Source organism: Poeciliopsis prolifica, unplaced genomic scaffold (assembly GCF_027474105.1).
Source record: "Poeciliopsis prolifica strain line A6 unplaced genomic scaffold, Auburn_PproV2 SCAFFOLD005, whole genome shotgun sequence".
NCBI classification, from domain to species: domain Eukaryota; kingdom Metazoa; phylum Chordata; class Actinopteri; order Cyprinodontiformes; family Poeciliidae; genus Poeciliopsis; species Poeciliopsis prolifica.
Genome location: NW_026562380.1, coordinates 15,969,185 through 15,992,999, shown reverse-complemented (window position 1 = coordinate 15,992,999; position 23,815 = coordinate 15,969,185). Strand labels below are relative to the sequence as shown.

Sequence of the window (23,815 nt, the reverse complement as noted above, 5' to 3'; positions counted from 1 at the left end):
TCTCCATGTCTGTTTTTTTTTTTTTGTTTTTTTTTTTTTTAGCAGCGCCACTTGGTTTCTCCAAACGCTGAACTTTTGTCTCTGTTTCATGTGTGTGTTACAGGGTGGTTAGGTGGGACTGTGAGGTGGACATTTCAGCGCTGGAAGGTCACTTCGATACCGTCATGTGTGCAGACTGGTACATGTACACACACACACACGCACACACACACACACATAGATTTATCTCCATATGTGTTAGAGATTTTTTGATATTATCATTTTGTTAAAGTGTTCTCTTCCTTATGTGTGTATGGGCTGACCTGGAGGTTACGATTGTCTTCATGCGAGATAGTAAAACTTTATGGTTCTCAGACCTTCTTCTCTGGTGTTTATCTACCCAGTCTTAGGTGACAGTTTGACCCAGCGCTGAACTGGGCTCAGATTGTAAATTAGATATCACACCTGGAACTGAGTTGTTGGTCTGTCTGTGTTAAATGTTTTACGACCTCTGTTGTTTGATGCTTTGACAATAAAGAGGGAGCTCACGTGAAAGCAGATCAGAACTCTCTATTGAACAGCTCGGAGGAGCTGTTGATCGGGATTTCTCCTTCTGCAGAAGCCTGACCATATTTAATTCATATACGTTGTCTGTGGTTATTTTATTGTAGGTTCGAGGAAAATACCAAACAATATGTGTCCGCTTCTGACTTTCAGTCTCACTTTTTGCATAACGGTCCCCGCATGCCGCCCTCTCCACCCCCACCTGTGCCTGGACCTTTCCCCGATTCGGCCACACTCTCTCTCTCACACACACACTCATCCATACGCATGCTCCGATGCCCGCACGCATCCATTTTACACCAAATTGCCTCGTTTTCATGCTTAGTGTCCCAGCAAATGGATGACTTAGGCAAATTGCAAATAATTGCGTCTTGACAAGAAAGGAGACTCGGTAAGATAAAGCAAGAGTCTGGGGAGGAGCAGAAACTGAGATGGAAATGGAGAGATGGAGCAACATAAACACAACAATTAGCCCATCAGATATTAAAATATATGTGACCATCCAGAAAAACCAAATCCTCTCCTCTACTGCTGAACAATAATGAAGGCGTAACTCAAACGAAACATGCACTAATAAATCCAGGTCAAACTTTGGAGAAATTCATTTTATTAGAGGTTTTATTTTTATTTAAAAAATGCTGCGTTAGCGTACATGCCTTTGTGCTGGTGTTAAATGTTTTGTATTGTTTTAGTTGTTTCGTTTGAATTGTCAAATGTTCTGGTCAACTTCTGTTGATTTCTTTAATGTGCTGCATAAATACATTTGCATTGACATGTTGGGTAAAAGTTTGTTCAGAAAATGTATTGAGAATTGGAAAGTTAGTTTCTCCCTGCATGCATTTAGAGAACAAACTATTTCATGATCATTATAACCGTCAGAAACATCTCCTTGTCACTTTGACCATCCATTCTACCATTATGCAGCCAAACCTCACAATTTCTGTTCATCCTACTTACTTGTTACTCAGAAACAAGCTATTTAAGGTAAAATTTACTTAACCATTACATATCAGTTTATTTGTTTTTTGAAATTGGGCAAATAAAAAAAAGATCTGGAAATAAATAACCATAAAAATACTCAAGCTAATGTATAAAACACAGTATAAATTTGTATTTTATGTAAAAAAAAAAAAAACTAATAGTTTGAATCGCAGAAATTTTTTTGTTTTGATTTCTTTACTTGACATGGTATTTCTATACCAGACACTATGTTCAAGAGCAACACTATTAAAAATCTCTGTCATGCCAGCCTGGTGCCAAGGTTTTAAATTCAATCATCAGATCGTAGATGTTCACTCATGTATGAAGTTATAAGAAGAAGGATAGACCAGAAACGTGAGCATTTCAAAAGCTCGAAACTAGCGAGTCAGTTTCGAAGCTGCAGACAGACCAGAGAACCACAAATAAACGATCAAGAGTGAATTGTAAATGTCTTGACATTGGAGCCCGTTTGGGAGATCTTCCTCTCACATGAAATCTGGAGGCCATTGACAGGATGCAGAGATTCGTTGCAACATTATGAAAGCTTTGTGGTCGACGTTTCTCTTTTGTATCTCCTGGAGGCCTGAGACGCAACCTGCAGAGTTTGAGTCATGGTTTCAGTTTTTAGGTAAAGAGACTGAGTGTGTTCCGTCTATCAAGAGTCCCAGCCTCTCTGGGAAAGTGTATTTTAGGGAGACTTGGACTGATTGGTGAGGACCAAGTGAAACCTTTAGCTTCATGGACTTGCTGAGAAGCTTGTGGTAGCTTAGCTGTCCAGACCACATGTGGTGAGTGTTGTAGGTGTAGGAAAACGTTCTATCCTTCTTTTCAACACAAGGTTTAGCAGATTCTGTTAGAGGACTACCTCTTGTCACAATCCTGGTTGATGGATGAGCAGAAATGATGTCTGGTTTGAGAGCAAGGTATCTCGTCTTTGATTTTTGCTTCCGAGGTGGTTCTGTTATCATCCTCGTGCCACTTAATCCGCCAACTAGTAAACTCAAAAAGAAAAGCTCTCAATTTAGCAGTCTGTGTAAGTTTGGTCATGAGATATGGATCGTGTCTGTGACGATGAATTCCTGAGATTCCTCCAAAGATTGGGTGAGGAGGTCCACCATGTGGGCCAAACCTGGGAATGAAGCTGCTTCTCCGATGCATCAAAGGAAGCACTTTGAGGCGGTTCGGGCATCTGATCATGACGCCTCCTGGGTGGCTCTCTCTAAAGCGTCTCCTGGCAGATCCCGTTGAGAGGAGACCCGAAAGACAACCCCAGAACTCGCTCAGAAAGATGACCTATCTCATCTTTATCTTTTCCAAGTGGAGGATTTGAAAGTGTGGCTATGTTCTTAAGCCTCTCACCTTCTTTCAGTCTTTGGGTGGTCCCACTAACACAGTCCCAGTAATTCCTGATGTGGGCATTTGAGTTAAAACTCTTAAAGGGGCAAAGAGAGGGGCGGGGGATACACATTTTCCAACTTCACCAACATAGAAGAAATCCAGGTTGCATAAGGGTGTGCATCTCTCTGCATAAGTGTGTGCAATGTGTGCTAAGTGCTGCATTAGCAAATGGCATTATCATTATTTTAATGTCATGGTCATTACAGGTAATAGTCAGGTACAACACCCATAGAGAGAGGGGGTGCAAGCAGCTAAAAGAGGATATTTTACAGCGGACTGGTGCATTTGCGTGACAGACAGAAGCAGAACGTGTGAGACCGCGATAAATTGTATGCGAGGTTTCGATATTGTAGGTTCTCCCCACTCCCCCATTTATCACAGCAGAACTCCAAGCCGAAGACGCCCGCGTGTGTGCAAGAGCTGGAAGTTGTTTTTCTATGTGGAAGTTTTTTTTCTGTGTGGTCCCCCAATCTTTTTCCGCATGTAAATGCAAGCGAGCGATTTGTGCGATGATTGCGCTGCCGGCAGCCGAAGAGCGACGGCTGTCGAATTAACGCGCGAGTCGTTGTGACGATCACCTTCGAAAAGGTCAACAGCAGCGAATTTCACTCCAATTAATTACAGCTTCTACCAGTTACAGTGGCTCCACTGCTGAGAAGAGAGGAGGAAGGAAGGAAGGATGGAAGGAAGGAAGAAAAATTTGCCTCAGCTGCCAGTGTTGTGCCCTTTTCTTATGATTTTCTTTCCATCTTCGGTGAAATCGTGATGCCAGAAAGTAAAACCGAGTCTTGAGACACATCTAACATGTAGGATGAAATTTGAATTGCACATCTTTCCAAGTTTCTTATAGTACATGTTGGATAACACAATTATTTTTCTAATGAACATGGCTAAAGATTCAATTGCAGATTTAAATAGAAATGTTTAAAAGTGCGTTGAACTTTGAGCTTCTTACACATTTCATTTTCACAAGCCTGAATTCTGTGTCCTTTGATCAAGCATGCTACACACAGATAAACACTTAAATGTGCATGAAGACACAATACAGGCAACAAAACAACCTGCTCACCAGGAGTGAGCATTGGGAAACACACAGATTGCTGGAGTGTCGTCTGTCTCCTCACATTTATGGCTGGCAGACACGGGGAGACCTGGAGAGACGGGGATTCCTGCATTGGACATGTGGATGGCAAGGAATCTTTGGCCGGGACGCTCGGAATGTCTGCCTTCTCCAAAATCCGCCCGTGTGTGTGTGTGTGTGCATTGAGATAAAGCTCTGCTTCTGTGTCTGCATCATTGTGAAATACTCCATGTGTGGATGCAGGTTTTTGTTTGTGACAAATTGCTGGCTTTGCTGCGTTTTAGTTTGGATCAAGCTGACTGGGTCGGGTTCCTGGCATGCAGAAGTCTGTCTGATCACTTGTGTCAGTGGTGCTGTCAAGAAGATAAACAAAAAAAAGATGATGAAATTAAGCGGTGTCACTTTTCTTAAACACAAAGGCTTGCATTCTGACTAGTTGTACGTTTGAGTCTGGCCAGATTCACACCACCTTTCAACGATTGGCCACTACTTTCACGCACAGTGTATGTTAATGAATATTCACAATAACAACTTTCGTATGAATCTCATGGTGCAACACAAGATGTATTCATTCACAATAAACTCTTCCCTTCTCATCTCAGACTCTGACATTAATTTGGATCATAAGTCTGCAGTGATCACACATCAAAAAATGAGAGAGAGCGCCGTTCAGAAAACAATGAGTAACACTTATATTGATAAACTTGCAGTGAGTTTAACCATGGAAATTGCACACCATGGAGAAGAAATTTAACTCCCCACAAAGATATTTGTAAAATAAATAAATAAATTCCACCTGATTTCTTTTTGCATAAAAATCAATCTTTTTTGTAGTAAAATTGTTCCTCTCTAAAAATTCTTTTATGCAGCAAGATTGGCCTTTTGCCACCTGAGGGATTTGAAAGCGTGAGCTGTTTTGTTTTCTGCAAACACGCCGCTTGCAGAAAGCAAGTGTGTCTGCCTTACTTAAATTTCTTTTTTTTTTTATTGGTATATATTAGTATATTTTGAATGGTTTGTTTTAATTAGCTGTAAGTGGAAAATCACCATAATTAACTCAAGTAAATGCTTTCAAACATCTATCTGTGTGTAATTAACTTATCTAATGTGCTTCATTTGGTGATAAAGTTCTAGAAATGGGCTTTTCAATTATATCCCAGTTTATTGAACGGGTCTGTACAGTTTGATCTGCAGCCAAGTTCGGTTTTGCAACATTTTCTGTACATGTAGAGAGATTATGAGAGAATGTTGCAGGCTAAATTAATCTCACGCTCTGTCTGCACTAATGAAGATTCACTCTGAGTGGCATACTAACGTGGCAGTTTCTGATGAAACGGCCAATAATTATTTGACCACTAGAGCGAATCCAGTCCTCACAACATAATATTTGTGCAAGGTTTAGATGCAACACACCTGAATCTAAAGATTATTTGGTTACCAGGCCTCTCAGCAGCTGAAGTACATGCTGTTGAGCAAATTGGGTCATTTGATTTTGGCGTGTTGGCTCAGGAATTACTATTACTTGAAGTTTTATCCCAACATTATGAGTTAAACATAAAAAAAGAAAGAGAGAGAGAGAGAGATTTATATTACGCCACATAGTAACTTTACTTTATCTAGTTAAAAATCAAAAGTTTGGACACAGATCGTGCAGGTTTGTCGCCTTAGTCCTTGATTCCTGGCCTGATGTTCTTGTCGTCCATGCCTCATTACCTACTTTCAAATAAAGGCCACTAGAGTCAAAAAAAGAAATGATCATCACGTCCACATTTATATATGTAAATATTTCCTTAAATCAAATACCTCTTTAATTTATTCAGACTTTATTTGGTCGTAGCTTCAAACTTCTCATCGATCTGAGGAATGAGGCTTTGCGGATGACCGTGTTCGTTTCCACAGTCTCGCCCTTGCATCGTTTAAAAATATGTTGTCGTACGTGTCAGCAGACATATATAGAAGCGATGCTTAAACACAGTCTCACACACCCGCGCTCTGACCTACGACCTCCAGTCGGGTTAAACGGGAGTTCACTGGGCTGTTCTGGATGGGAGAGGTCGCGGCCAGACAATGGGGCCCCGACTGTCTGGATGCATTGGGGGTGACCTGGAAGCCCTCTGAGGGGGAAGACGACTTAATTTGGGAGCGTGACCCTGACATTCAAACTGTGTGTTGTAGACGGCTTCATCTTGTTTTGTCTACTAAAAAAAAATCTTCCATATTGGAAGTATTGTTGTGAGAAAATTGAAAAATGTTAACTTCATAAAACATTCTGTGATGAGTCTAGCGTCCTAATTCATATTTATTGGCTGACGCACTGCTCTCTGAAATAATTTTGGGGTATTTTTGCAACGAATGTTGTCACTTGCCTCTTCTATGTTGGAGGTTTTAGTTGACTTGTGTGAAATTATAATTGGGGCCTGCAATAGAAATATATGGCAACCACATATTGTTCTTCACCTCAGAATGCGGCCGGTACCGCTACGTGCCCCCTCACATTAAATATATATATCAAAACGTGCGGCTCGGTCCCGGCATTGGAGCTATTACTTTTGTTGGCATTTTGACTAAATGTGGCGACAAAATGAACAAAAATCGAGCCAAATTCGAGTCAAAACAAAAGACTAACTGACACAAAACAGTGTCAGTTGGTAGACATAGAATTCTGTCTCTGACTCACAGCTGGCAGAGGATCCATTACCATAGCAACGGAACACAGCAGGACAGAGCAGCTGATTAGGACTACAAAAACGCATCACTGTAGTTTTAAGGACTCTGAGGACTGAGCTGGACTTTTTCTCTCAGGTTAGGGCTCTAACATTAGCACAAACATTAACATTTCACTGCCCCCCACTAGTGCACTGCCAAAGGCAGCACAATAAGATTACCCTGCATTATCTTTTTCTCTTGGGTTAGCATTAGCCTTTTACTTTTAATAAGGTATTAGCTATTTCTCTTACTTATTAGCCATGTTTAGCACACTGAATGGAGTAAGTCAATTACAGACAACATGCTAGTGATGCTCCACATGCTACTGACAGTATTCATGCTAACATTAGCATTTTGGCTTATACACTACTTTTAACATACTGAATGGTGCAAGTCCATGTTAGTGAACATTCTTGTGATTCTCCACAATACTTTGTAATTTTTTAGCCAAGCTGAGCATTGCTGCTAATTTGTAGCATCAGAACCTTGGGTCCAAACCGAACGGCACACTTTGGCAGGCCCCAGTTAAATTTCTTTAGGAATTTTCTAGTTTAGAATAAATCTATATTCTCTTTATTTCCTAGTTAATTGTTTTTCTCCCTATTATAGTTGCATTTTGTTATCACAGCATCACAGTTTGTGTGTCGTGGCAGCAGCTTTTTCATTCTTCTGGTAAACTGTTGCCCCCTGAATGACACTCTGTCCTTCCCTTGGCCTCTGTGTGTGTGTGTTTCTCAGCTGTTGCCTCCACCCAACGAGCTCACTTCCTTGTTTTCCTTGCCACTCACTTTTCCTGTGAATTGATATGTTTGGCAAAATAAACCAAACAGAAGCCTCTCACCTCTACAGCCAAATAACCTTCTGTCAGCCCTTAAAAGAATCATACATTCTCCTCATATACAAACACATCCTGTATTTTTTATTTTTTTGGTTTCTATATGGAACACAAATTAGTCTGCCAAGCAGTATTAATTACAGTTTTGACAGATTAAAGCACCTTAACAAACACAATTCTGTGGAAGATTTGGCAGAACAGAGGCGTTCTGGTTTGAGCACTTTTGGTGCGTGACGGAGATCAGAGGATGTTCTAAGAGGAAAAGTGGACACCACAATGGGAGGAACGGAGTCCAGATTGCCACGCCACTATCCAGGTGGACGGATGTGCGGGATTATGTCAAATCTGCACCGGATTGTTCCATTTTAGTCAAATTACTCCCTCCTTATCTGTGACCGGAGGGCACATGCACACATACGTACACACACACACATACACACACACACACACACAGACTTTATATTAGTTGCATAATGGTTTAAATTTGTCATCATGGTTAGGCAGTTACTCGGTTTGTAGTTATTGTGATTTTTGTCACTCTGCATCCTGTCAGCGGTTCTCAATTCGTATCAACACTGTGAGGATTCTTCTGTTTGAAGGAGGAAGCTTGAGTTTTTGTAATGTAAGGCAGAAATGCTTGTTTTACTTACAAGTTTCCTTTCGAAGAACACAATGTGCAGTTTTCTTCGTTCTTTGTTGCACAAACTTTCCTTTTGAGACCACACAGTTATGCGGAAAAGTGAGAAAGCGATATGAGAAATCTCATATTTGCCCATATAGATACTATATGTCAATTCAAAAATTTTCTCAGAAATTCACGCAGCAAAATTCAACAATAAAAGCGGGAGAACAAACTTTTAAACAGGAAAAAGTGTGTTTGAAGAAGCGCCCCGTTTAAATCTTTCATATAAGCTCTCATGTCTTCAAACTGTGTGATGGAAACAATTATCATATGGATTTCACAGCGGGGGGTTCAGATTGTAACACAGACAGAATAATAGAATAGAAAACCCTTTAAAAAGTTGATGTTTTGGATGCTCTCCTTTTTTATTCATACTAATTAATTTATAGGGCTATAAATTTGACTTCTTCAACGCTGTTATTGCTTGCTCCTGAAAGATTTTATATATATATACAAACATATATATATGTGTGTGTGTGTCTCTGTGCATGCTGGATGTTTTTTTGACCTTCTTTATTCCTCTTAGCGCCTCGACACCGGGCTGAGCTGGCTGCTCGTTGAAAACAGGCCAAGAGCATCTTACCCATGCAAATTGTTTTTCTCCTCTCCCTCTCTGTGAATTTATTAGAAAACAAAGCAAAAAAGAATAAAAAAGAAAAAAAAAATAGCCTGCAGCTTTATCGGCCCTGCCATCTGCAGAACTCATTCTAACCTGAGCCTCCATCTCCCTTTCAGTTTGTTTCTCGACCAGTACAGAGCCTGTCTGGTTGATGCCATAAGGAGATTACTGCGACCCAACGTAAGTATTCATGTGTGTGTGTGTTCCTGTGTGTCTACTGTGTATATCTGCTTATCCTCTCCCTCCTAACTCCCCCCGCACACTTCTCTCAATCATAATTAGGCACCCCCACCCAAACCCTACAGATATTAATAAACTAACAGGGTTAATATCATGTAACACTTTAATGCTTATTATGATCAACTTGAATGCGGCGCTCTGATCTCGGTCTTCCTCTTCCGTTCCCTTAATCATAAATCCAAGGCGACTTCTCCCTTTTGGCCCTGCGATAAGACCCCATGCTGTGACAGTCAAAGCCAATATGGGGGTGGTGGTGGAAGAGATAGGGTTGGGATTCAATTCATCTGAGGGAAGACGGAGTTCGTTCGAGTACAGAGGCCAAACTGCTATAGAGGAGATCAGTTCTGGGAAATGCTACATAAAGCATGGAGATGTTAAGAAGACGAAGAAGAAACGGAATAATCATACAAATAAATTAGACAGCTGCTGTAGTGGAATTTATTAATTATTAGGAAGGTTGTAAATATTTGTTTTTTGTTCAGACGTAATGAAGTCTTACCCCGTATGCATGTTCTTATTAGCTTTTGAGATTTTTCATAAGACAATTTTTTTTTTGTTTGGTTTTTTTCTTTTTCTTTTGAGATTGAATTAATTTCAAAGCTAGTTCTGGAGTTATGAATACTTTCAGGCTTAACTTTAGCTCCGTTTAACAGAAGCAACCAGAAACGTGTGATTCTTCGTGACAATGCAGGTAGCTGAAATAAGAAACTCTTATGTCAACTTTATTTGTCAAACGTGTTGTCTGAGCTGCTAGCATACCGTTATCAGTTTATTTCACATTGTACTTAAGTTCTCTAGTCGTAGAACCACAGAGAGTTGGAAGCATATAAGAATGTACTTTAATCATCAATCGACGACGCAGGTGTGAAACACTCATCAAAGATGGCAGCTTTTTTGCACCAAGAAAAAGACGTGTAGAGAACAAAAGTAGGAAATGGTGAACAGATGAAATAACCAGTCACTCGTCTAAAGCGTCTCAGGACACTTGATGAAATAGCTTCATCCTTCTTCTTCTTTTTTGTGTAAAGACCCTTATCTATGATCCTATAAGATCTGAATACATACAGAATTCCCATGTTTGGCCTTAAATTAACCTTTTGACTGAGGAAGCTGGCATTAAACTGTGTGAAAACTACAAAAACCCAAATAATCCAGGGAAACAGGAAACAACGTTCAAAGGAATTTATTCCCAGACCTCCCAACAAACATATGGAAGCATTCTGTTCCTGAAACTTACCTCAATGTTTAGGTGAGCTTTCACAGATTCTATTGAAAGGTTTTAAAGTCACGTGCAAATGTTCAGTGATGGAAGTAGTTTGCCTTCACGCTGCGGACGGGATAAGTGAGCTGCCGCGGTTTTAATGCCGAAAGCTGACAAATGGCGGGCACGTCATCTGGCCGCCGCCGTACAGCTGTGCGGTAAGGCTCTTCGTGTCTCTGTCTTTAATCCGGCGGAGATAATTCGGGGGGCTAATATGATTTGAGTGTGGGCCATCAGACTGTTGCTGCCACAACAAGCTTTGGCAAATATTTAATAATTTGCTAAGCTGATTAAACAATTAACAAAGCAATTACTTCTCCCTTCTAATGGCACTAATTTGTTGTTTCTGACAAAGGTGGTCCATCCGTTGGGCTGTATCCTCTTATTCAGCTGATTAGAGCTGGAAGGAATCTGTTTGTTTGCTTTTAGACAGAGAACAAAAAAAAGGAGAGAGATAGAGAGAGACAGAATCCAACTGGATATACAGATGACAATTCATCTGTCAAAGCAAGTGATCCTGCTGTTTTCATTGCCTTTTGTGTGCTTTTAACCCGTGATGTGTGATTGTGCATTTCTTTGTCTGTTTATTGAATGTTTGAGGTTGTGTCAGCATCCATCGTCGCTTCATTTAATTAAGAGAGAGAAAGAGAAAGAAAAAGAAAAAGCAACATGAAATGAAACTGAAAGCTGAAGGATTACAAAGAAGCTTTGAACTTGTTACTAAGCTTCTGAGCGTTTGCAGGATTTCTGTGATGCATATACTACTTTGATTTTGCTTTTCCTTCTTTCTTCCTTTCTTTCTCTGACAGAGTTTTGTTTATTGTGCAACATGTATGGCTTGTAGGCATTAAAATAAACAGAAATAAGCTGTGATAAATTGTGTGAGTTACACACTGCACACTATTATTTCAGCTCAATGTTCTAAGTTGAGAAGAAAAAAAATATTATCATCATTATTTTTCACACTCAGGGCATGGCGTTGGTGTTTGCTCCTGGAAGAGGTGAAACTTTAACACTGTTCTGTCGGCTGGCCCAGCAGACCGGTCTGTGCGTCTCCCAACACCAGCAGTACGACGCTCAGGTCTGGGATGTTCATCTAAAGGTAAGGAACCAAAGAAAACTGACCCCCATTGCTGGCATTCCTTTGCATAAATAGCTTTAAGATAAATTGAACACGTTTGAATAACACAAACGTGGTGGAGCCATTGTCCGAAAAAACAAACACAAAACAAAAACGAAACCATTGTCCTCTTACCACTTCCTGTTGTCTCCTTTGTGGTTTTGGCCAGTAGTAACATCCAGTTATTGATCACTACAAATCTGGAACAAACGTCCACAAAACAGCAGAAACACCGAGTTCCTTTAAATCTAGACTAAAGAAGTAGAGCTCTTTGAAATGTCCTGTTTGATTGATTGATTGAATCATGTGATGCAAAAACAGCATTTAATTTTGCAGCTTGTGAAATACATCCTTTTCGAGATGGCTAAAAAACCCTCTTCATCCTAGATGATTCTTTTTTTAAATTACCGTCTTTCTATTTAGCAAATTGATTTCTTAATTTCGAATTGGCAGTTTTATAGTTAATGGCACTACTGACAGTCAAGGTCAATGAAGCAATATTTCCTCCCTTCTTTCCCCTGAACAAATAGATGTTCAGAGTTTGCTGTCGTCCTCTCGGTTCTGGATTTGGTGTGACGCAGACAACCACTTCCTTCAGTCTCTCTTCAAAATGGGAGAAACAGGAGAACATATCAATGCAGCAAGGCCGGCAGGTGTGCGGTGATTTTTCAACTTCTGTGAGGACATTTCTCTTCACACAAACCTGCTGATCGATAGCCAAAGTAATAGTTTAAATACATGAAACAACTGGAACCATGATAAATAAGGCATTGGACCTGGAGTTATGTTGATAGCGCCACATTCAGGAGAATGCTAAGAGAGAAATGTACCGTATTTAATGTTAGAGAACTGAAATAAATTGGTTTGCTGGGCGATTATGCTTCTGCAACAGGCTTTTTGCACATCTTTACCAGCGGATCCCATAAAACATGGTGAGCACTGTTCATATTGATGAAGGAAAAACAGATGTTAGACAATTTGCTTTTAAGGTAATTATCTTCCCCCTGACTCCCCCATCTGCATACGTATTGTCCAGCTTTGCAACTTAATGTTCTTTCTGTAAAGAAACTCAAGATGTTTCCCCTCTAGGATTCCTGACTAATCAGAAACAAGAAGAAACCTCGAGATTACACTCAAAGCAAGAGACTTTTCTTTTAATCTCCGTTAAAACCCGACCTTGATAGTAAAGGAACAAAAGCCACCACTGCTTGACAGGGGAACCAGCAACAGTTCAGACCGAGCAAGGTGCACCTTTTTGTGACGCTTAGCTACAGAAAGCCCATGAGTAGGCCGAGTTAAAAGAAGTGGTGTCCAGCTGTTAACTCCATTACACACACTGCTACAGAAGAACAGGACAGCAAGGAGTGGACTAAATTGGCGCGCGCGTTCACCTACACTGGTGCGAGAATTGGACAGTCCGGCCATTAAAGTGGCTGTTAAAGTGGCTTAAACCTCAGCGAGGAAAATCTCTGCCTTTCTCCCCTCTATTTACTGTTCTTTCTTACCTCGCCAACTTTAGATGTTCTGGAAACACCTCACATATTTTAAGGTCCAAAATGTTCCCTTTCTGTAGACCTTACCTACTACTGTCATAGTAAATATTTTGTTCATGCATCGAATAAATATATATATAGTCAGTCAGTGATGAGTCTCTTTTGGGATGTCGTTTAATTTGAAAAATTACACTATACTTATGCAAAATAATATCAAAAAATAATGCAACAAAGTTCCTGTTGCATTAACATTTTTGTCAGTTTTGTGATTTTATATGCTGATCCTCATTAGGTGAACATGGAGAACATCATCTCATGATTTAATAAACAATTTGTGCGCAGTATTTCTGGATATGGATTCGTTCTGAACGCTTTCAGACAAGCTAAATACCAAACCACCTGATGATGCATCACACACGTCTTTTCTGCAGACATATAGTGCACTTATTTTTCACCCGCACTCATTTGGCGTTGCTACAAACATTTAGCAAAAATTAAACAGTCAGTTATAGTTAAAGTGTCCCCAAAGTGTCATATTTCGACTATGAATCCCAACTGGTGGGTTTTCAGAAACTAAACATTTATTTTTAGTTCTGTGTTAAACATTGAAACAATTTCCATTTGCTGTTTTGTATGACGTCTAAATTTGAATGCAAACTTTGAAGATGTAGGATCAATGGAGTTTGCCAAAAGACTACTAAAATCAAAAAAAGTCAAATAAATACATTAAACTGTTGCAGAAAAATGTTAAGTAACATGCGTCTCAGTTTACCTAATGTCTCTACTGCCTTTTATCATCCCTGATAGACTCAATGTGAAGAACATTGATAGGTCCAAAGATTTGAGTAGGTGAAACAAAATGCCAGAACGAAGTGATTTATTATTTTTACATTTTTAAATGTGTTGCATTAAACCAAGCTGAGCTGTGGGAACGTTACATTTATATTTTGAAATCTAATATTTTTGTGCATCTTCTGTAAGAAAAGCAAGAAGTTGCACCTGCACACGGCGCTGTGTGGATATCAGGATACGCTGAAGTGCCCCCCCAGACCCCCACCCACCACATCTAAAGATGATTAAGCCTCCTATCTTCTGATGAACACTCTGAAGAACCGCAATGTGTGTGTGTGTGTGTGTGTGTGTGTGTGTGTGTGTGTGTGTGTGTGTGTGTGTGTGTGTGTGTGTGTGTGTGTGTGTGTGTGTGTGTGTGTGTGTGGGTGGGTGGGTGTGTGTGTGCATGTGTCTGAAAGGTGCCCGACTGACCACTCTAGACACCAAACCTCACACAAGCACACACGCTGTGAGCACATAAGACTAAAGCTGTATCACAACACTACACAGACCAGACATCCCTCAGACAGCATGTTGGCTTGACATTATACACAAACACACACCGCATGATGATATCGCTGGGAAACATACACCACGTCTGTGCACGCACTCGCACGTGCACACTTCCCAAGGAACAGCTGCTGCTCATTTGCACAGATTATCTTATTTTTCTTTTTCTTTTTTTTTTGTGTTGTGTTTTTTTTTTCTGGGACAGAAATGAAATCTGGAAAAGGAAAAAAAAAACACGGGAAATTTTTTTTCTTCACTAAAGTGCTGCTTTAGGGGCATTTTTATGGATAAAAATGTCAAAATCAGATTTATAGATCAAAGAAAATGCTTAGGAAAGTTTCACAAATTTGGTTGCTGTGGTTTGTGCGTCTCAAATGTTCTCCCAAGTACAAAATGAAAAAATAGGCGACATAAAAAATACTGATAGTTAATTTAGTTCTGGTTTTGATGGTTGCTCTGTTTTACAGACAAATCCAGGAGTTAAATATGTTGAATGGACTTTAACTCTACTACCTTAGTTTTTATTTACACAGGAAGCAATATTTCTTAAGATAAACATACGATATACTTTGTACCAAGTTTACATTAGTCAAATTCTATACATTTGTTTTTTTGTTTTCTCAAACCAATAATATGGACATGGTAAATTTCTGATCGGCCATACTTTTGAAAATGCTATCTGTTTAGATTGCTTTGGATGACATTTTAAGATGTCATCCCTTGTTAAAAGGGAGATTGTCTCATTTTTGCTGAGAAATTGCGTACAGAAAATGGAGACATTCTCTGTGGTGCTGTAATGGCTTTAAAACATATTCTGAACATGTTTATTTTTAACGAAAAGAACATTTTCCACTGTGTATAACTTTTGTAAATATTGTATATTTTGTCATTTCGCTACAAATAAGCAGAATAAGTCAGCAAAGAAAATCAGTAAGCTGTTGCTTCAGTGCAGCAGAATGTGACATTTCACAGCAAACCAGCTTTGCTCATTGCTTTGGGAACACACCTGGAGACTCATTACATAAATATGTAAGAATAAGTTATTTTAACCTAATTTGTCTTTGTTTCACACACAATAAAAAAGTTAGTGTCCAATTATTTCAGTTTTAGAATCCATGTTTGTGTAACGTCAAGTCTTGTCACTTTTCTTGGTGTCTGTTGGCCTGTTGAGACTCATTTTAGTGCTGATGTTGCTGTAGGTTTTGACATTGAAAGACAAACTGTCGTCTCTCCAGAGAAGAAATTGAAATGCTCTACGACTGCTCCCAGGCGTTCAGATGTTGCTTACTTGGCGTCAAATTAAATAAGGTTCAGTTTCAAGCCTCTCGCATGCTGACGTGAGTAAAGCGTCATGCTAACATACTGTGAAATTATGCTATCGTTGGGTCATTGCTTCAATATTTGAGTCACAGTTTCATTGTTTTTGTAGCAGTGATTCAAATGTGCTAGAGCTGGTTTTATTGTCTTTCATTTTAAACAAACTTAGATATTTATAAGTTTTGTTTACGATCACCTGTGGGTTGGTCTGACAAATAAAACCCAACAGTTTTTTTTTTTTACAATCATAATTTGTAGTTTAGTAGTATACATTATCTTTTAATTTATATGTCCATCTTGTTGTTTTTTTTGTGAAATCATTTATCAGTTCTTAGCTCTTAATTGAAGGAACTGTGAACCTTTTTAACTCAGCAATTTCACAAACACACACATTTTCACTATGCGACATAAACTCTCTCAGGACTTCCTACAGCACGCAAGCAGGCAGGCCACTGTGCGGAGGGAGTGTGTCTTAAGATCTGTGTGTGTGTGTGTGTGTGTGCGTGTGTGCGTGTGTGTTGGATTGTGACTGTGAGACATGTGGTGGGACGGGCAGACAGGGCCGGCACGTTATCCTCTTATCCCCACTGTTGTGGAATAGAGAGGCAAGCAGCTGGAGGGACTGCAAGCAGCCTGATAATGCCAGCACTATTTTCTAAACCGCCATCTTAATCTTGTTACTCAAATGGTTGTGAAGAGAGTCATGAATTTTAATTTTTCCCAAACCGACACACACACACACACACACACACACAGCCCCACACGCGCGCACGTTTACATCGCTGTCTCTCACATGCATAAGTAGTATCCCCACTGTGTCTCTGTTCTCTGCTTTCCTTTTCTCTGCCTCCATGTTTTTCTCTCCCCATCAGCTGCCAGAGGACCCTCTTCCTCATCGTCCATTTCGCCAGCATGTCTTCCTTGACCCTCTCCCTTCACCCCTCTCCCCTCTCCTTCCTTCTCTCCCTCGGCTCCCCTCTATCTTCCCATTTCCTACATCACGACCCACTTCTTGGTTTATTCAAGCCTGTCCTTCTATCCCTTCCTCGACCCATCTTCCCAACCATCCAATCCCTTATTCTCCGTTTCCTAAGCCTGCCGAGAGAGACCCCAGACACCCAGTTTATCCATCCCTCCCCTTGTCTCCATCTAGTTCCTCCTCCCACCTCCTCCTTCTTCATCCTTTTCTACCTTGTTCATTTTTTTTTCTTTTAGTCCACACAAGCAGGACAAAGAAGGGGGGAAAAAAAAGAAGCAGCAGGGAAACGTAGAGGCAGAATGAGAGGAGGCTGGGGTGAAAGTGGCAATAAAATAAATGGCTTGCACCTTGGAAAGGAGTGGGGTGGGGAGAAGAGTAGGGAGGGAGGCTGACGAGGTGGTGGTGAGGTGGCAGGTCGGGTAGAGAGCCGATTTAGCCAGCCACCCATGAAGCTGATTAGGTAGCCTGCGATCAGGAGGAACAGCTTTGCTTGTTAAACTTTTCACCTCTGCGAGCTCTCAGCCCTCACGGTGTAAGCGCCCCCCCAAACCCTCCCTCTTTCTTCTTTATCCCTCCTTCCACCACTTCCTTCCTCGCTGCGTCTGCTTTGGCCAACGTTGGCTCCGTTCAGCAAAGAAGGACCAGCAGCTGCCCCCAGGTACACCCAGACAGCTGGTTCTACCCTCCTTCCTCCGTTGTTTGACCGTCACCCCCGGAGGTCAGAGGTCCGACCACTGGCCGCCGCCCGGAGGGAAAGCAACACGAAGATGACATCCATAAAGGGGCGGCTGTTAGCAAAATAAATGGTGAAATAAAGGGACGGAGAAGAATGAGGGAGGGGAAGACCCGAGCAGTGGGTTCGTATTTATCTAACGGGAGAGAAATTAGCAAAAAGGAGAGTGAGGTGAAGTGTTGTGGAGCGGAGGGAGGATTTCACACGTTCACAGCACCAGGTGATGGTGTTGCAGGATGTGTGACAGGTACTGAGGGAGAGAAGTGTTGAGGGAAAACCTGACGCACAACCTCAGGTGTTCATTTCAATCCAGAATGCTTCCCGTATTCTCAAAGAAATGTAAAAATGCATCATAGAAAATTTCTATAACTCATTTGTGAATCTCATTTTCCCCCTTTGAATACTGTCGTAATCTTGCTCTCATTAACCCATGATTGTGTTTAATCTTAATCTAATATAACAGTCACCTTACTGTATATCTTATAGGTGGCATTAAACCACTTTGACTAAATTTATTTTCATTGCTTCCAATTATTTTTCCAACCAACTAGTGATCAGTAATCCTTAACACCTTCTGAAGTAACTCTGATAACTTATTAATTCAGACATGAAAAAGTTTTTAAAGTCAATGCTGGAAGCGGTTTTCCAATCTGTCCAGCAAAAATCACTTTCGGATTCAGTTTTTTCTTTTCAACCAGATTGGACTGTCACTTCCTCTTTTTGTCCTTCATTTCTCCACTTTGCTATTTAGAAACTGGTGCAAAAACTGAACAGAAATCTTCTACTGAAATCTCAAAAGCATCCCACCCCCCACACATGCAAAACCATTCGTCTTAAACGTGACTCTCTTTGCTCGTTTTTAGTTCTTACCTTCCAGATTTACCCGTCCAAGATGTTTCATGTAGGCTATGCTTTTGCACTCACTCCACGTTTCGCTGAAGTGCTACTTTCCCCCCCATCAGGCTGTGTGTTTTTCCTACATGTGCAGCGTCACGCTAAGATATCTGTCGTGGTGTCTTTAGTCACTGCTTTCCCCGTCTTGTTCTTTTTCAGATGCTGAGAGAAGGAAAGCAGGCGTACGATGAAAACATCCACTACCCTGTCCTCGTCACCCTGACCAAAGGACCTCAACCTGTTAATCAAGCTCAGTAAAATAGAATAAGGGAGCTCTTTGCTATATGTAACACTCCACACTGTTTGCATTTTTTTTTTTTTTTTATGTCACCTCCAGCCATATTCCAAACACCAGAAGATGGCCGCTCAGCTTCTATAGCTCGCAGTTAATCTGCTAGTTAAATCCGTTCTGGATTTATCGACTTCACAAGGTGATCCCTATGCATTCATTTGAAATTACGTTGAATTACATGACAGTTTCCCATACACGTCAGGCTTTCATTAGCGTTTTCCAGCTCAAACTAGTCACTGTTAACAAACATCGCTCACTGTTCCCTTCGCTCAGCGTGGAGGCCGGCTTTGACTCGCGGTGCGGAGCAATTTGCAGCTTCCTCAATTTCCACCTTTAATTTCTCTTAAAACATCTCATTCATCCCAGTCAGGGGTCAGTACAAAGAACTTAATTTGTGTGTGCGTGTGTTACAGCAGTGCGGTGCATTAACACATTATGGCACTTTCAAATGAAAAGAGCATCGGTTGCTGCAGGAGACACAGATTTGATATAATTTTTTTTTTTCTTTTCCACTGCAATTTTACTGCAATTAACAAGTAATCTCCAGCATGCATGCTATGAGTCCACTATCGGTATCGCTTTATGGTTTGCGATGATGATGAAAGGATAGGCCTGATCTTAATTTGTTAACCGTCGTCTGTAATTTCCCTCTTCAGTTCCCGTTTGAGTTGTTAAAATGCTGCTGATTACTCTGATTTTACTGATGTGTGAATCTTCACACCTGGCTCATTGTGACAAGTATCATTATTTTTCAAGAGGTTTGTGAGTCGGAGTTATTTATCAAGCTCATGTTGTAGTAGTATATATTGACCCAATACTGTGGAATAGAAAATAGTGTATTTTTGTGATTGTGTGCGTGAATTAGATATTATTTCTTTCGGTCTTTTCCAGATGACGACATTCCGTGCCGGCAAGGCAACAAACATATCTTGGTTTGGTTTTGGTGGCATTTATTGGCGCTTCTGGTAAAGACAAAAAAAAATAAAATAAAATTACGTGTTATTGAAGCGGTGTTATCTCACTCTGAAAATCTGTTTGAGTGTTTCAGTGGGGAAAAACACAAAGTTGATGTTCTATATATTTTGTACAAACTGGTTTTGCTAATAGAACAGCGATTGATCTTCTCCTGAAGCATTTTAGAGAGAGGAATCGTTGAGGTTTTTATCCTGTGGTCTCTTCAGGTTCCTTCTGCAGGATTTCAATCCGGAGGAGGAGATGACTGTGGTACAGGGTCGTTTGTCAGACCGATTCTGTCGACGTTTTTAATTCAACGTGTCTTTCTATCTACTTTAGAACGTTTATAATCCCATGAATAATGTTCCCTGAACATTTATTTTGGAAGAAAAGCAGACCGTCACAGCATTACAGACCCTCCATCAAGACTAGCAGTGAGCGCTAAACGCTCGCACACGCATCATCCGAATCCAAACGGCGTGAGGTCACAAGGTTGCAGACCACCGCCAACGTTCCCCTTCTGGATCTTCCATGTTGGTTTTACAAAACGGTCACAGAGGGAGCACCACGCATTTCTACAGACAGCCTCCATGAACGACGTTGCGATTCCCATTCAGGAGTTTTTAGCCATTTGACGGTCTTATTATAGCAGTGATTTAGTGAAAAACAAAGGTACATATTTCCTCAACGCGTCAGATAAGTGTTCCTCCAAAGTATCGACGTCTCTTGCAGATACAAAAGCCATACAGTGGGAGGTAGTTGAATAGAAATATCAACATTTCTGTCTGATCGCATTGCCGGGTCAGGTTGAATTTTTTTTCCAGGCCTGATCTAAATTGATTTACTCAAAATAAAGGTTGGATTTTCCACAATTTTCACTGTGAGATGATGTAAATACATAAATAATAATAATGTGATTTTATTTGAGACCTTCTTGCTCATCTTTACCAGGTAGCAATAAACGTCGCTGGCATGGCTCCTTTATTCAATGAGTAAATAGTAATACATAACATGTTTCTCCAGAGGACAAAGTGTGCAATAAGTAAAATATGTCAGGTTCATTCTTGACCCTTGAGTTACAATAGTGACTATTTTATGACCTGTGGCTGCCTTTGCAGAATGTCTGGAAGTTTCCATAAAATCTGGAAACTTTAGTTGCTGGAAAACCATCATCAGGCGCATCAAAGTCGAAATGAAACCAAATCCTGTGTTGATTCTGAGTTATACGGTAAACATATCTATATCTTTATCTCTTTAAAGTCACAACCTCGCAGATGTTTGCTTCTTGGGTTTCTTCAGTCGAAAAAAAATGCCACGTTTTTATCAACCGGCCGTTCTCAGGTGTTTTTTTTGTCACAGATCCCCTGGCTTCCTGTTTCTTGTATCATCGGGAAAGCTGCAGGTATGAAGGTGTGTGTTGCGGTGAGCGACGCATTTCCACATTACACTGTGATCCACTGACGTACAGGACAGCCAAGAAGCTATGCAGTACTTCCCAGTGGCTGCTGTTTACATTTCACACAAGATAATCAGCCTCAGAAAAACAAAGCGGGCGTCGTGAATGTTTCGATGTTTGAAATGTCACCGCAAAAAACACACGTAATAGTTTTTGATCGCACGTTTTTGCTTTCGCAGTGGGATTTGCCGTTTTTTTGGTTTGTTCTCTTCTCAGAGTGTGCAACATAAATACACCCTCCCTCCACTGTGACCGTACACAGATAAAGCATCGCTGTCTAATGCAGCGTGAGCAGCTGACAAAGCTTTACAACATGCTGGCATGTGGCATGTTTCAGGTTGCGACGTCACGTCACCCTCAGTACCCACGAACTTTCAAACCATAAAAATAATCATTTCGCAAATAATCTTCCATATATAAAGACGAATGTGGTGAGATTACCACGAGTATTGTCAGTTTAAAGTGTTTGGTATTAAACAAATCAGCATTATAGCCAGTAAGTACTCTTTAAAAGTATAAATGAACACTTTCAGCGTTTTGTTTTGTTTGTTTGTATTCATTTCAAGCTGGCTCTAATTTCATTCTGCCTTAAAAAACACAGAGGCACCACAAAAAAAAAAGTGTGTGATTACTGAAGTATTCACAATTCAAGCTAAATGTCTTTTACACAATCTGTGAGAAATGAAATAAGTTCTGAAAGTATTTGTAGTAGTCAGAGTATCAAATCTGTTTAATTAGTTTATATAAACCAAATGTTCTCACTTTCAAAGCAGATCTGAGATCAGCCCAGCTAAGAATGACCTCAGTCCTTGCAGTCCTAATTCTGTAGAAGATCCGACCTGAATTACAGTAAAATGAACTTGCACTGCTGCAAAGTGTTGCACTCGGCGTCTCTGAGTCGCAACTGAATTATTCGACGCGTTCCCAAGAAACCTGCGGCAGCCTCGCTTTAGCCGAAGCTCACCTATCGATAATATCCGCCTTGAATACGTATATATGCCTTAGAAGCGCATGGCTGATCTGCAACAGAAGAGTTTGACCTTAAACTTCAGTCTGTGTATGGATGTAACTTGATTTTCGTTTTTGAACCGGACCACTGCCACAAAGCTCAGCTGCGTTTTCTCCATCATGTGCATCAGCATCAGTTTTAGTCGTAACGAAAAACAGTATTTGACTTAGTAGAAAATGCACATCTGGTTTATTATTATTGAAACTCTTCCTGGACGACCTATAGGCTCGTACCTACTATGTGTGAATTAGACTTTTGAAACTATCATTTCATTTTTATTAGAGCAACAACGGCTCAGTTCGGTGTCCTGTGTGTCATTTCGTGTGAATTTGAGGCCTCAAACAGACGCGACAAAAAAAAAAAAAAAAAAGCAGAAGTGTTTGTAAGTCAAATAGATTTGACTCAGAAAAGAGGATGAAATTTTTGCTTTGCTATTATGAAAATCATTTGGATGTTCATGGTTTTTCTGATCGAATAAAATATTTTTTCTTCAAGAAGTCTGGACTTTTCTTTTTTTCCTTTTAACTTTTATGTACATGTTTTCACTACTTTATAAGGTCGGGAAAGCAGTTTATTATCATCTGCACAAAAACCTTATACAAAATGATTCCAATGTACTTGTTTTCTCTCTTTCTCTCTCGCTTTCTGTTCTGAAAGTTAAACACCGATCAAAGAATAAAGTTTTCCTCAGACTTAAACTTTCTGCGGCGTGTGTTTCAAACACAATAGCATCCTCTGTGCTAAGCTTGCTCCACACACACACACATGTGCCTATATGCATACATGGATATCAAGCCCGGTGAACAACACCGCCCCCTTCATCCCCCTCTTTCGGAGGAACATGGAGAGGGAGGAGAGGCAGTGCACAGCAGCTAATCCTGCAGGCTCACTCTTCTGTTTATCTGTCAGAAGAAGGGAGGGAGAATTCATGCAAGGAGGAGGGGGAAACCAGTGGGGCCTCCTGATCTGTCTTTTGATATTTTAAAGAGGTCTGTTCTCTCCTCCCCAACATTGTGCTGAAGAGGCAGAGAGAAGAGATAGAAAAAGCTACAGACGGCGGCAAAGAGAGGAAGACAAAGGCTGAAAAAGACGAGGGGGCAGAGCTGGAGAAGGGAGAAAAGACGCTACGAGGAAGGCGCAAGAACGCTCGGGGGCGGGGGGGCTTTGGAGGGAGGCAGCGCACGAGACAGCTGGAAGTGAGGGGAAACTGGATTGAAACGGCTGGGAAAAGCTTCAGACGTGAAATAAAAAACACCCAAAAAAAATAGTTGACCAAGAGGCAGAGATTGACTGGCAGAGAGAATGATTGAACGGAGAAAAAGAGAGACAGAGTGCTCCCAGCTCGACACAAGGGCCCCATTAACTTGACCACTTGCCCTTTGCACACAAAGGCAGGGCCAGCCCACTGCCCCTCCCACCCAATTATCCACGATTAGGCTCAGTGCACTGTGTCAAGATGGAGAGGGAAGAGACGGGGGAGAAAGGCGAGCAAAAGGGAGGAAAAAGAAAGAGGCGGGGAGTGAGAGAGGGAGCGCCGAGAGGTGGATGATGAGGATTATGCAATTAAGTTATAGTTGCAGGTATTCTAATAGAGCAACCTTTGACGCAAGAGTCGTCAAAAAGGAGCTGGAACAGTTCGGGGATCAATACAGAGCCGCAGGACGAAAGACGAGTTTATTCTGAGGAGCTCATGGTTCACATGGTTTCATTTTGTGACTTGAATTAACATGTAGAGGTCTGAGGATAATCTGCAAATGCAACTGACATCACAGCATTGATTTGTTTTTTTGGTGTTGTCATTGTGCGTTCCTTCTGTTTTGTGTATATCAGTGAATATTTACCTGCTTTTTGAGATAACAGTAAGGTAGATTTTATACCGTT

The 23,815-nt window shown here is 40.7% G+C and overlaps 1 protein-coding gene across 1 annotated transcript in view; it reads left to right on the top strand.

The window, feature by feature from the left end:
• The window catches only part of camkmt (calmodulin-lysine N-methyltransferase), a 100,727-nt gene extending 78,296 nt beyond the window's left edge, over positions 1 to 22,431 (top strand). The window contains exons 8-11 of the mRNA XM_055029167.1: positions 104 to 178; positions 8,962 to 9,025; positions 11,317 to 11,448; positions 18,383 to 22,431. Coding sequence (XP_054885142.1) covers positions 104 to 178; positions 8,962 to 9,025; positions 11,317 to 11,448; positions 18,383 to 18,481 — 370 coding nt within the window. The 3' untranslated portion in view covers positions 18,482 to 22,431. The remainder of the gene's footprint in view (positions 1 to 103; positions 179 to 8,961; positions 9,026 to 11,316; positions 11,449 to 18,382) is intronic.
• Positions 22,432 to 23,815: the final 1,384 nt, after the last annotated feature.